The following is a 13,740-nucleotide window of genomic DNA, read 5'->3' on the forward strand; positions in this document are numbered from 1 at the left end:
TTATTATTTATTATTTTATTTTTTTACAGCATTAACTTGATGAACATGCCAGGCGGCCGCCTCCAGAAGCAGTTCACCTTCCCTTGCTATCAGATTACAGAGAAAAGACAAAGTGTTCTCACATAAATTAATGGAGCTGGGGATGGAGTGACACCGGGTAGGTATGGCTTCCAGCGGACTGTGGACAGAGCCCGTCCTGCAGGTCCGTCCCGCGGCGCGTATACATTTCCTAACCTGCACCTCCACTGCTGCCTTGCTGACTGACATGCGGCACCCTGAGCGCTGCAGGTGGGAAACTCCTTCATGTGTTTTTAATTCAGCCACATTCAATAAAGTGCTTTTAAGTTTGAAAATTGTACGTCTCCCTCTCTCTCAAGTGGTTTTATTCTCAGACATTGTGAATGAAGTATTTGGTAAATTGCCAGCCAGCCTTGGAAAAGACGAAGCAGTTTATTGCCAGTAGCTTGCAAAGGTCAAGTTGAAAACAAAAAGGTGTATTTAAGACTGGGTTTTTCTTTATTTCTACAGCTGGAGGCATTAAACACCTGTGAGAGTGCAGCCGACTGCGGCTTCGTGTCTATAGATCCTCTCAGGTCACAGCTCAAAGCCTTTACCTTAAATCTGTGTTAACAGGAGGTCTATTTATAACTCCTGGACAGTGCAGAGGAGGGAGCCTCAGACCAAACCTGCTGACCAGCAAACATAAGGCCCGTGGGCCTGCAAGAGGCTTCAGGACAACGCAGGATAATATTCCGTGTTATTCACATCATAATCAGCAATACAAACATTCCAGCATTGTGGTGTAACCGGAGTAATTCATGTTGATTTTAGAAGATATATGAGGAGAATTATTTAATGCAGCAGGATTTAGGAGGCCCGTTTTCTGACCGCTCACCAAAGAAGAAGCTTTTCTTAGCATCTTGTCCCCCAACCCCCCAAAAAAGGGACTTTTCCATGTATGGTGGAGGTCAGAAGGTCGCTGCCTCGCTACGTCTGCTGGAGGTTTCTTCCTGTTTTGAGGAATTTTTCTTCTCCTGCCCATGGGAATTCTCAGCTTCACTGTGCTCAGCTTCATTATTATTTTTTTCAACTTATTGCCGTGAGATTACTGCTTAATTTGTCACTAATAAGTTATTGAATTCAATGTCACTGAAAAAAAAAAGGAAAGAAAAGAAAGCTCAGACTCCTGGGGTGTGTTCACACTCTGCTGCTTTGTTTTGTTTGAAGTGATGCTTCTTGTTTCACTTCTCTGGCAGAGCAGCTTTATCGAAACGCTCGCAACAAACTACAAACTCCAGAGCAGCTTCAAACGGTGTGAACAGCACAGATCGACGACGAGGAGCCAGCCGAACACGGGAACTTTTTGAAAGTTGGGACATTTTTAAGCCCTTAGCAGGGGAGATTTCAACACAAACCAACTCCAACAGCGTTTTGTAGAGGAAGTTAATAGAGTTATTTCATGGGTGGAACGGGACACACAACACTCCCTCTGGTCTATATATCCCTCGCTCTCTCTCTTTACTACAGTGGGAATAAAATACATCCTTCACGGATGGCGATCAAAGCTACTTCACAAGCACAGAGACCGAAATCTAATAAATATGTTTTAGAAAACCAACGAAAGTAAACCAAAATGTATTGAGAGGTGATTACCTCTAAATTCTCTAGATTAAGAAAAAAAGGATATTGCTGTTAATTCATTGCTGTGAAATCTGAAAAATAAACCGACAATAAAACAAATGCTCGTGTTTTTCTGCGTTGGGACAAAGGAACAGCTCACTCCCGAGCACTGAAAATAATGTTTAAACACATGCAGTGAAAATTGAGCATAAAACTATGGGAAAGCAGAGAGAATGCCGTCTGAATGTGGCCCATTACAGATGAAGTCCAGTGCAGCTGCTGCCTGACCACCTCCTCTTCATCACAAACGGAGCATCGCTGTGACTCATTTCCGTCTGATCATTTTCACTCCACATCAAAGCCGCACTAAAAACGGCCACAAGTAGTTTCTCTGGCATCGACTGTCGATGGACCAGCATTTTTTTTGTAACACAGCCCTCCAGCTATGCTCCAGAGCATTTTTTTTTAACTTCATCCATCAACCTCAACGTCCAATATTGAAATTTCTCGTCTATTGTGTGCCTCTCCACTCTGAGAATTTATATTACAAATAAACCTGCATGAACAATAACAGAATAAAGCATCGAATCCACTTGTTTATTTTAAATAAACACCCTGAATGACTTTTAAGTGTCTCTAATATTTGAGAGAGCATGTTCATAGCACTCTGGATGTCAGTGTTTATTTTGCACACACACACTTTTATTGTTCTGGAAACGGGGTCTGGCGCAGACAGAAAGCAATCTCAGTGGAGCCTCGGAGCGGCTGATTGTCTCATCTCTTCCAGAGCCGCTGGGAGACGTCCGCCATTCCTTTTCAAATCGCTCCACCAGCTATGAGATGAGCGCTGCCGTTCACACATCTGAGGCCAGACTGAGGAGACGGACGAACGTGACAGTGAAACTGTTCACTGTTGACTTGTTTAGGATCAGTACGGACGAGACAAACATATTGCACAAACATGAAAATAGATTTATTTGAAAATATTGTTTTCACGTATGTACATCAGCCCTTTAAAGCAAGTATTTCAAATACTAAAATCCTGACCACACAACAATCAAGTACATCTGAGTCCAAATTTAACACATGAAATAAATATTCACCATATCATCTGATGACAGCCCAGTGTTGTTATTGCTGCATGTATTTTTTTTTTTTTTAAATCTAATTTTAGGAGATATCTAACAACTTACAGTCATGTTTTATTTCCACATCGGTACAAAAAAAGAAGCATCTCACAGTAATGTCGCTTGACCTGTATCGACTCTGCTTAAGAAATCAGAGAATCCCCTCCAGTATCAGAAATAGAAGCTGAATTGTGTGTGTGTGTGTGTGTGTGTGTGTGTGTGTAAACATGGGGCTAAGGCCTCGATTCTGTCGACCCCTCCCCTCAGCAGAATCAACGTGTTGAATGAGAGAAAAAATCAGAAACAAGCAGCCAGGAGTTAAGACGTCTCCTTCGAATAACAGATATAAACGACTGACTTTGTGAACTTTGTATCATTTGGAAGCTGTAAATCGGTGTGTGTGTGTGTGTGTGTGTGTGTGTGAAGGTCCCTTCAGCAGGTGGGGGGTGTAGTGCAGGACACCGGGGCGCGGGGCCGCTCCCGTTAGGAGAAGGTGGCGTTGAGGATGGCCTCCTGCTGCTGGTGGTGGAGGGTCCCGATGCCGACGGCGGGGGCGGGCAGCGCGGGTCGGCTCACTAACCGGAGCTGCGGGCACAGAGGAGACGCTCACGTCCGTTAACGTAACGGAGGAGGAAACTTTCCCGCCGTCTGGAACGGGAGTCAAACCGCACTCACCTTGCAGGCCAGCTGCTTCTCAAACCTGGGGGCCACAAAAGACCAGGGGCCCATGTTCTGAGGCTCCTCCTGACTCCAGATGAACTCTGTGGGGTTAAAACATGACAATCGACGATGTCAAGGTAACAACATAACGTTTTGAAATTCAATAATTTTACAATATTTCTAATACATCTCGATTAAAAAGCATGTTTGAACTGCTGCAAACATCAAAATCTGTAATGTTTTTAAAGATATTTCAATATTTTAAAGTGTGTCAAAACCTTAAGCGCCATTTAAACATGATGAAACACAGTGAAGAGCATTACAGCGACTACAGTCTCTTTAATTGACAAATTATACCCTTGATCTCTTTGAAAGATTACTTACATTCTACCGAGTACCACAAAAGTTTTATACAATATAAATACTAACTATTGCTTGCAAAATATGGAACCTAAATATACATTTGAAACTTCATAAGTACACAGTACAACAACGACAACTCAACAACAATGCACTGATAAAGCCGGAGAAACCTGTGAGAGCGACGGTGAAAACCGAAATTCTTGTTCCTTCACCAGCCGTCAAATGTTTTCTCGAGGGTTTAATTACACGCAGCAGCCGTCAGTCTTCCTCTGAAGGCTTGAACGGCGTTCAGCGCGACGTGACTCAACCTCTACACACGCTTTTATAACACTTTCTCTGCCTGACACTCAAAAGACTGAAGCTCGGATAATAGAGTGACAGGATCCTTCTGAATCTGTGTTTGCAAAGGGGGAAAAAAAACCTGCACAAAGGCCTGTTTCTACTTTTCACAGTTGGTAAAATAAGTTTCTGTTCCCTTCAAAGCTCACCACTTCCTGTGAAAGCTCCGAGGCGTTCGTCACCTTGAAAACAGAGTGAATCAAGAGTAAACTCAGTCAGGACGACCTGGGAAATCTGTCTGACCTCGACTGAGCGGAGTGTTTATGGCCATTTGGTCTCAGAAAAAAGCAACGTTAAGAGGATTAAAAACTAAAACATGCAGAGTTCAGTTCCTCTGCAGCTCATTAAAACCCACAACAAATGTCCACTACTTTAATGTCTGGTTTTAACTTCTGCCATCATCACTCACATCCAGTTATTTTTCAAAATGTGGTCATTTTTACCTTCAAACAGATGATTTATTGACTTTTCATGCTTGTATTTTTCACAGACATTACAATGGATTCAGCTGAAAATGAACTAATCAGCAAACTTTTCTATATAATAGGACAATCTGGAACTAAAACTTTCCCTCTTTTAAAAGCTGTGCTGGTTTTTAAACGCTGTGAGGAAGAAGTTATCTTTCACACCATCAAACCACCAGGATGATGGTGTGTGTGTGTGTGTGTGTGTGTGTGTGTGTGTGTGTGTGTGTGTGTGTGTGTTACCCTGGGCATTGGGGTATTTCCCCAGCTCCTGCTGCAGAGCCTCCAGAGGGAACGGACACAGCTCCTCCACCCGGATGAGCGCGGCGCTCTGGGTGGCCGCCGCCGCCTCCCTCTGCTTCAGCAGAGCGTAGTAATGCTTCCCAGAGCACAGCACCACCTTCTGGACACTGGAGGAACAGACACAACACACAGTGCTGTTTGGGTTTCATCCAACAAAGTGGATGAGAAAATTATCTTTCACAGTTAATGAAAACCTCTGAAAGGTTTTCATTAACCTTGCTCCTTCACACCTTTCTCCTGAGACGGATTCATCACCCAGCACGGGTCTGAACGAGGTTCCTGGAGCCAGTTCAGCCAGACTGGACACGGCTCCCTGAGGAACGAGACATGACGGTTAGCTTTTAAATGACGGAAACTTCTGGAAAACAAAAAAGAAAAAAGGATGGAAGCCAGAAGTGTGACGGCGGGCTGTACTGACGGAGAATCTCAGCAGCGTCTTGGGTCCGACCACGATGAGCGGCTTGCGGAAGTTCCGGATCATCTGCCGCCGCAGCAGGTGGAAGTACTGCGCCGGCGTGGTGGGATTGACCACCGCCATGTTCACCGTGTCGCCGTCCACCCCCTCCTCCTTACTGTCGCACATCTGACCGGCAGACCGGGGTCACTCGGCAATCATTTACAGCCCTGGCAATGTGTAACGACCACTAACCCCACACACGGTTTGGAAACGCCACAAACTCTGAAGCTTCCATGTTTGTGGCACAAAATCACCACTCAGGGTCGACATGAATGATTCCAACCTGAAATCTAGTTTTACCTGATGATCTGTGTGTGTCAGGGTTTCCCTTGCTCTGATTTATATTGACTCTAACCTACGCTGCATTTCGGCGTGACGCTGACACACCTGGAGGAAGCGCTCCATGCGGCAGGACGAGTGTTCCGGTCCGGCGCCGTCGTAGCCGTGAGGCAGCAGGATGACCAAGCCGCACTGCAGCAGCCACTTGGCCTCACCTGAACACACAAACGACCTCGCGTCAGACACACAAAACACACACGCAGCGTGAGGAGCGGCATCAGCAGAGCAGAGAGAGGAAGACCTCCAGAGAGGAAGGTGTCGAAGATGATCTGCGCTCCGTTGAAGAAATCTCCGAACTGAGCCTCCCACACCGGGAGCAGTTTGGGCTGCGCGATGCTCATGCCGTACTCGAACCCCAGCACGGCCTCCTCGGACAGCGGGCTGTTACACACCTGAACACACAACCACAACACAACACATTAGGAAAAAAGACTCACGAATCAGAAATTGACGAGAGAAGACCATGTGTTGATCGATCTTTCAGCGTTCCTGTCTGCTTCCTGAGCTCCTCACCTCCAGGAAGCCCGTCTGCTCCGGGCTGATGTGGTTCAGGGGGATGTGCATCTCGCTGGTGTCTTGACACACCACCATGGCGTGCCGCTGACTGAACGTGCCTCTGCCGACATCTTGCCCGCTGATTCGGATGCTGAAGCCTGTTGAAGCGGAGTTGAAATGTTGTCCAATCGCAGTTCAGATGAAGATATTCTTCCAGCTACCGACCTTGGCTGAGCAGAGAGCCGAACGCCAGAGCTTCTGCCGTCGACCAGTCCAGCTTCGTTCCATCTTCCAGCTTGCTGAGCCGAGCCTGATTTCACACACGACAAAATAAGACTTAAGATTCAACAGCGGAGTCGAGCCGAGCCGAGCAGCTCTACCTGCACGTGGGTCTTTCCCAGGTGGCTGTGCAGCTGGATCTGCTCGGGGATGTCCACGGATTTGGCTCCGACGAACTGCAGCAGAGGGACGGGGACCCCGGTGTCCCACCTGGTGACCCTGGGCTGCGGCTCCACCAGGTCGCCCCAGCGGCCCTGCAGGTTGGTGGGCGGGGGGCTGTACAGCGTCATGTTGGACAGCTTGTCGTTGAGCATGGCGTAGTATCCGGACTTGATCTCGTCTCGCTCGCCCTCCGTCATCAGACCCTCGGCTATGAGCTGCTCCGAGTACGAGTCCGGGACGCTCTTACGGGATCTGAGAGAGGAAAAGGTTTAGATGTGACTGATCGATCCTAAAAACACAGACTGATCCCTGCCGCAGGTGTGGACGGCGTCTGGCTGACCGGATGATCCTGTACATGGCCGGGTTGGTGAAGAAGGGCTCGTCCAGCTCGTTGTGGCCCCACTGCCGGTAGCAGATCAGGTCCAGGATGACGTCCTTCCTGAAGCGCCGCTGGTAATCCACGGCCAGCCGCGTGGCTCGCAGCACCTCCTCCGCGTCGTCGCCGTTCACGTGGATCACCGCGCAGTTCACCATCTTCCCTGGGGAGGCCAGCGTCGGAGGGGTCAGAGCAGGCAGTGACTTCTGGTTTCAGCAGAGACACCAACTGAACTAACGCCGCTGAACTGACCGACGTCGCTGCAGTACAGGGAGGACCGGCCCCTCTCCGACGGAGTGGTGTAGCCCACTTGGTTGTTCACGATCAGGTGGATGCTCCCTCCGACTCTGAAGTGAGGAAGGTTTGAGAGGGTCAGGGTTTCTGGAACGATCCCCTGGCCGGTGAAGGAGCCGTCACCGTGAATCTGGAAAACAGTAACCAAGCATTAGAGTCTGTGTGAATCAAATTCTGATGATCTCGCGTCATAAAACCCTCCGAATGATGAACTTTAGACTTTAACAGCAGCAGCCGCTCGAAAGTTACGATTTCCACGTGACGATTAAAGCTGCCATCTCATCCGTTCAGGCTGTCTAAACCTTTTCCGAGACAGATGATCGAGTGCAGTTGAGCAGATTCGATATTGGTTCAACTGTTTTTCAGCTTCGGGTCATTTTAACTTTCAGTTTTCATTCTGCTGACTGACACACCCTGCTGTGAGCAAAGAGCAGAGAAGAAAGATGAAGACTGAGTTCGTACGTTCAGCTTCTAGTTGTGAGCATACGGTGGCATGGTGAACTCGGCTCCGAGCTTTACACACACGTTTTGACATAGAAAATGCTGACAAAAGCAACATCATGCATTTAACACTTAAAAAAGAAAAAGCTCTGACCTGCAGACAGACGACTTGGTCCCCGGGCTGGGCGCCGTCTTCACTGGAGTAGTCTCCTTCCTTCCGGAGCTGCTGCCTGGCCCGGGCTTTGCCCTGAGCCACGGGGTTGATGGCCTCCAGGTGAGACGGGTTGGGCAGCATGGTGACGTGAAGAGGACGCTTTGCGCCGAAGTCCAGCTCCACCGAGGAGGTGAGGTGAGACAGGACGTCGCCGATGGACGGCGAGGTGTCGGGAAACTCGCTGAGGCCACGCATCTTACGGAACATCAGCTGGAAGGAAACACAGCGGAGGATCGGCGATGTTTCGACGCCATCTCAGCCCTGTCGACCCGTCGGCGGCGGGCCGGAACCTTGTGTTTACTTCCCGACTGCGATTTGACAATAAACACGTCTCATTCGAGGCGGCCGTCTGACCTCGGGTGGGAACTTCAGCAGGCCTGTCAGCAGGTTGAGCCGACCTCTGTGAGGCATGCCGATGACCACGTCCGTGACGCCGCTGTGGGCCAGCTGGTGGAAGAGCTCGTTGAAAAAACCCATCATGCTCTCGGCCCCTTCTCCTCCGTAGCGCTTCACAGTGGCAAACTTAGTCGCCAGGAAGTGGTCAAACTCCTACAAGCAAGAGAACGTTTTAGCTTCCAGAGAAACGCCACACCTGAAACTTGACCGTCTTTTCCTCTCATTCTCAATGAACTCACCTGCGACTCCAGCATGATCTTGGCGAGCTTCTTCTTCTCATCAGGAGAGAAGTTCTTCTTCTTCAGCTCCTCAAATCGGTCGGCGAACCAGTGCTGCTCCTCCAGGCTGCTGAGCTGAGCGGTCTCCACCGAGAGGCTGCCGCAGTAGACCTCCTCCAGGTAGGCCTGAACCTCCTCCACCGAGGCCTGGGCCTTCCCGAAGTGCCGAAGACCTACACACACACACACACACACACACACACACACAGAGTCAATTAAGAAACACCTACCATACAGTATATGTGAGGCTAGTGCAGAAAGGAAATACAAAAGACTGATGTTCCTTGATTTTTGTGCTTCTAACCACCAGGTACGGTCTGTTTTCAAAACACTGCGCCCTGGAAGCAGTTTTCGCAAAGTGCGTTTTCAGGGAGTGTTGTTGAACAAACAACACAATTAAAGTTTAATGGTTTCAGTTGAAAATGTTGCGCAAATAGAGCCTTGGGTAATAGAAACAAGTTCTTCTTCCCTCACTTATTCTTAACCAGAGGGTTTAATTAAAAATGACTTCATGTTGAAATAAAGACATTTTCTTACATATATATATATATATATATATATATATATATACACACACACACACACACACACATATATATCTTAACAAAGTAAATCTGAAGCTTAAATTTACGGTATTATGGAGACTCTTGGAGCCAATGATAAATGAAATTTTCGTAAACGCTCAATGCTAATTAGCAGTTCGCAGGCACAACACAGACGGAGGAAATAGCTTTACTGCACGTGCATGAGGACAACAACAAATATGGCGGCCTCCAGAGTTACTTCCAGTGTACAGTATATTCTCCGTGGACTTACAAGCTTTAGACTTAGAAGTCTAATAGCAGTCCAACTTGGCCTCTGTCCGTAAGAATGTCCAGTTATCCGCCATTTTTAATATTTACAGCGTGTTTTTCTTTTCGCTGTGGTTTTATTACAAAAACAAACAACAGCTCCCACTAGTGGCCCAACCTGCCAACTACATCGTTTTCAGAGTGTCTGCTGTTTCAACACCAAAACACTGGCCAGGGGGCATTTTGTTTTTTTTTTGTTTTTGTTTTTTTTTGTGCAGCTTGACACCACTTTCTGAGGACAAACCAAAGAAAACAAACTGGCCCCCTGAAGCACAAACATCCACTTGGAGTACCTTGTGGAGTGTGTTTTAATGCTGTGGCCCTCTGCGCTCCACCCGGACCTGGTCCTCACCTGCAGTGTTGAGCTGTCCCGTTATTGAGCCGTCCAGGCTGGTGATCTCTGGGACTGAGTCCACTACCGGCGTCTGGGGCAGCAGGGGGTTAATTTTAGCAGCTTTGTGTCCATGTGCTCTGTACGCCTCCACCAGACGGGCCAGCCCGTGATCTGCGCGCAGAACACAACAAAGCATGAAGTTAAATAAAACACCAGCCTGGATCTACAGGGATGACAGGAAACAAGCAGTCATGTCCCTCCAGAGTGTGAGCGGTCAGCTCGGCGGGTTAACCCCTTGCTGACCTTGGTTCAGAGCCCGGATCCGCTCGCTCTGCTCCGTCTGGTCCCGGTCGGCACTCCTGGGTCGGTACCCGTAAACTCCCCTCTCGGTGTGGTAGCTGCAGCCGAGGACCTGCCGAGCCACGGCGGGCGGAAGTCTGCCCAGCGAGCCTCTCACAAACAGCACGGCCGACATGTTTCCAGCTACAAGAGTTCAGGGCTTTGAGTCTCTGACATGTGAGAGCCGCGGACCGAGCGGACAGCTACAGCACGGCGGCCATACTGGAGGCAGACCCGGCTCACTTTGCGGGGGAGGAGGCGCCGCTCCGGCCGCCGATTGGCTCCTTTCCATTCACACCTTTCACCGCACAAGTTTCAAACAAACCCTTCTAGGAATAAAAACATTTCTTTTAATATGCTATGTTTCATGGTATTTTTTCAGTATAGTTATATTTTATTTTGTGAGAAAATGAATATGTTGTAAAGTCTCAAATTTCCGACGGAGACGCAGTGACGTGAAGCAACAAGTGGCTTTTAAAACACACGTGGTGCGTTCACGTTTCCAGATCCAGTCAGAAAAGTCAAGAGACATGTCAGGGGGATTTAGAAGTATTGGTTCTTAAGATTCATGTGACGTTTTAGGAGTTATCGTTTTCTAAAAAGATCCTCTGAGACATGACACATTAGCCTTCAAATCTTTTTAAACATTAAATTTATTTTTAATAATGGTGCTCATGGTCCTACTACTACTACAACTACTACTAATAATAATAACAATAAAAAATCTTTTATCTAAAGGCATATTTGATGACACTGAACATCACTTCACAGAAAGAAATATTTTAAAACGGTTGTGACTGTGAAGACAGTCACAACAGTTGACAAGGTCAGACAGGGTTGAATGTTTGTTGCTGAGTCACTGAGGCTCTGGTCACCACGAAGACTGATGCTGAGATAGGATGGAGATCTAAAGGAGGTCAGTTAGTTATGGATGAGTGAAGTCATTATAGGCCTTCAATATGAGAAGCAAAAACAATATTGGCGTTTCCTTGAACTGGAATCCAGTGAAGCTTTTTCTTTATTGTTGTTTTGGATAGGTGTTGTTATGTGATGGATGATGTCCATCCCTGTGATACATGGAGTCATTATGAGACAGAATCCTGCTGTGCATTTTAACACAGAACATTCCCATCCTGAATCAGACATAAAGTGCATATACTATGCAGAAATATAAAACATTTTGCATTAGTCATCATTATATCTGACATGCAATGTGATTTTCTGCTCCAGTATTGACAGTTTGTCCTTATTTTCCGTTTTGTTTCATATTTTGTGTTGAAATAATACGCATGATACTCAGTTTTGTGATCACTTTTTCCTCATTTTGTGCATTTATTTCTTCTTTGTCTCTTCTTATGCATGCTGTTGTCACAGTGGTGGATTGGTCAGCCCTCCTGCCTACCTGGGTTTTTCTTGGTACTTCGGTTTCCTCCTACAGTCCAAAAGCATGTGTTTGAGATGTGCTTGAACTCTTGACCAGTACAGGACGCCGCCTGCCTTCACACATGATCAGCTAGGATCAGCTAACTTCCTCTCCATGTTTATTTGTGCGTGGCATTTTGGTTACTGTTCACCATCAGTGTATCAAGTTCTGTCCATGTGCTCAAAGAAAGATTAACATTGTCAGGAAAACATTGAAATTTTTTTTTTTACATTTTCTGTCATTCATCCAAAAATGTTTCAGATCTGTCAAGAATATCAGAATGAAAATGTGCTTATTTGAAATGAAACATCTCCAGATGCTTAAGTGGGCACAATCTTACCAGTAATGAAAGTACATATAATCCTTCATCAAATCCTTACTTAAATAAACATGGTTATGTTTTTTACACTCAGATGAAAGATGACTTTTCCTACACTCAAAACACACCACGATCCTGCCATAACTCAGTTTTTTCTTCCTTTGATGGGTTGAAAATAATTATTACCTGCAGAAATAACTCTTGACACAGACGGTTGCATTATACCAATACGGCTTTTAATGACGGCAACACTCAAAAGCACATGTTCCAATGCCACTTCTTCTCTGGACTTACCTTTCCACACCAACCCCTGCAACATCAACCGTTCAGCCTCTCAGCTGATCCTCTCGGGTATTCTCGTGGCATGCTGGGACTCGGTCGAAGGGCGAGGCTCTTGGTCTCCTCTCCTTCACGTGACACATTAAATTGTGCATCATGTTGTGACAACGGACTCGTGAAACAGTTACTTAACTCAACAAGTTACGAAGAACCACAAAAATGTGCTGTTTTCTTTTACTTTCCATGTTCTGCAGACTTAAATCGGCATGGAGACCGACGCCCCTGAGGTCTGGAGCTTGAAGTCAGTGTTTTTATGCGAGGTGAATTATTGATTTTCTTACTGGAGTCAAAGTTCATTCGTGTAGTAAAGCAGAGCTCGGTGTGTGAAACAGTTCATGAATCATCCAGAGAATGAGATTTACCAGGAAACATTTAACTAACAAACACTACAGAGGTTTCCAGCTTTATATTCAACAGAATTACTCACAAAATTAAGTTAATTTGTTTGATAACATATTGAGGAACTTCATTAATTCTATTTAGTGCACCGAGGTTAAATTTAGTCCCCGATACAGTTTGAATGTCTTTTTCCAATTCATTTTGTTTTTCACTCTAATTTCAGTTAATATGAAAAAACATGACACTGCGTCGTTAGTTAACAACTCTACCATCTAACGTGGTCAAGTAACGGCTCAACCAAATACTCAATACGTTCTGAGAGTGTTGCACCTGCCTGTTCTGCATTTGTGTTTCAAATGTTGTGACCAGACCAATGAGGAAGGATCCAAACACATCTTGGGTCTAAACAACTGTTGGCAGCAACTTCAAAAGAAAGATCTGAAATGAGGCAATGGACTTTAAACTTTCACTTCAAACTTCTAGATTTTACTGTATAATCTGTTTATTTTGATCCCTTTTTCTTGGAATTAGCCTGAAAATTGTTCAATCACAAGTTCGATATTTCTTCTTGAACATTAAAAAGTTAGTCTGTTTCTCCCATTTCTTCTTTGTGATGATCTTTCTTGCGGAGGTGAGTCATACGTGTACCTGGAACACTTCGTTATTTACTTTGGCTCCTTAATAACACACCTGTATTTCACTCTGTACTTTCAAACAATGTGGCTTGATTCGTCGGTTACTCCCCGCTGAAGACGATGAGTAAACCTGTGACGAGCCCACGACTCAAATTCATCTTCGCTACTCGATTCCTTTTCCACGCACAAGTGTGACTTCAGTGTCAGTGAAAATGTGCGTTTGGACACAAATGTGTATTTAAAGCTTAATTATAGTCATTCAAAAGTCAAACTCTCGTTAAAGCCGCCCCTCAGCTCGAATATACTTTGTTTCCCCCACCCCACACACACACACACATTAAGAAATAAGCAGAAAAGCACAACAAAGAGAAACGAGTTAGCGAGACACGACACACAGGGGGAGGGGGTGGCGGTTTGTAAAATGTCTTTACAACACTGGACAAACACGACACGGAGACGCACAGTCCATATTAGGGGAAATGGTTTAATTTGGAGACAGAGGCAAAGAAACACACCACACATAAACAAACATTGACCAAAATAAAGAACAGAGT

General features: G+C 46.1%; 1 protein-coding gene across 1 annotated transcript; it reads right to left on the reverse strand.

Annotated features, from left to right (window-relative positions):
* Positions 1-3,179: 3,179 nt before the first annotated feature.
* dhtkd1 (dehydrogenase E1 and transketolase domain containing 1) lies at positions 3,180-10,267 on the reverse strand. Its single transcript, XM_030096502.1, has 17 exons — positions 10,096-10,267; positions 9,811-9,963; positions 8,569-8,780; positions 8,288-8,482; positions 7,874-8,143; positions 7,237-7,408; positions 6,949-7,147; positions 6,548-6,860; positions 6,393-6,477; positions 6,186-6,325; positions 5,914-6,064; positions 5,721-5,827; positions 5,295-5,459; positions 5,107-5,189; positions 4,817-4,983; positions 3,423-3,508; positions 3,180-3,332 (listed from the first exon to the last, which is right to left on the reverse strand). The coding sequence occupies exons 1-17, from the start codon at positions 10,265-10,267 to the stop codon at positions 3,231-3,233; spliced, it is 2,772 nt and encodes a 923-aa protein (XP_029952362.1). The 3' UTR covers positions 3,180-3,230.
* Positions 10,268-13,740: the final 3,473 nt, after the last annotated feature.

This window comes from Salarias fasciatus, chromosome 7, assembly GCF_902148845.1.
Source record: "Salarias fasciatus chromosome 7, fSalaFa1.1, whole genome shotgun sequence".
Lineage (NCBI taxonomy): Eukaryota > Metazoa > Chordata > Actinopteri > Blenniiformes > Blenniidae > Salarias > Salarias fasciatus.

Coding starts and splice junctions, on each gene's coding strand:
- dhtkd1 (XM_030096502.1), bottom strand. CDS start 10,267: ATGTCGGCCGTGCTGTTTGTGAGAGGCTCGCTGGGCAGACTTCCGCCC. Junction 9,964..10,095: donor GATCCGGGCTCTGAACCAAG/GTCAGCAAGGGG, acceptor TTCTGCGCGCAG/ATCACGGGCTGGCCCGTCTG. Junction 8,781..9,810: donor GGGACAGCTCAACACTGCAG/GTGAGGACCAGG, acceptor GTGTGTGTGTAG/GTCTTCGGCACTTCGGGAAG.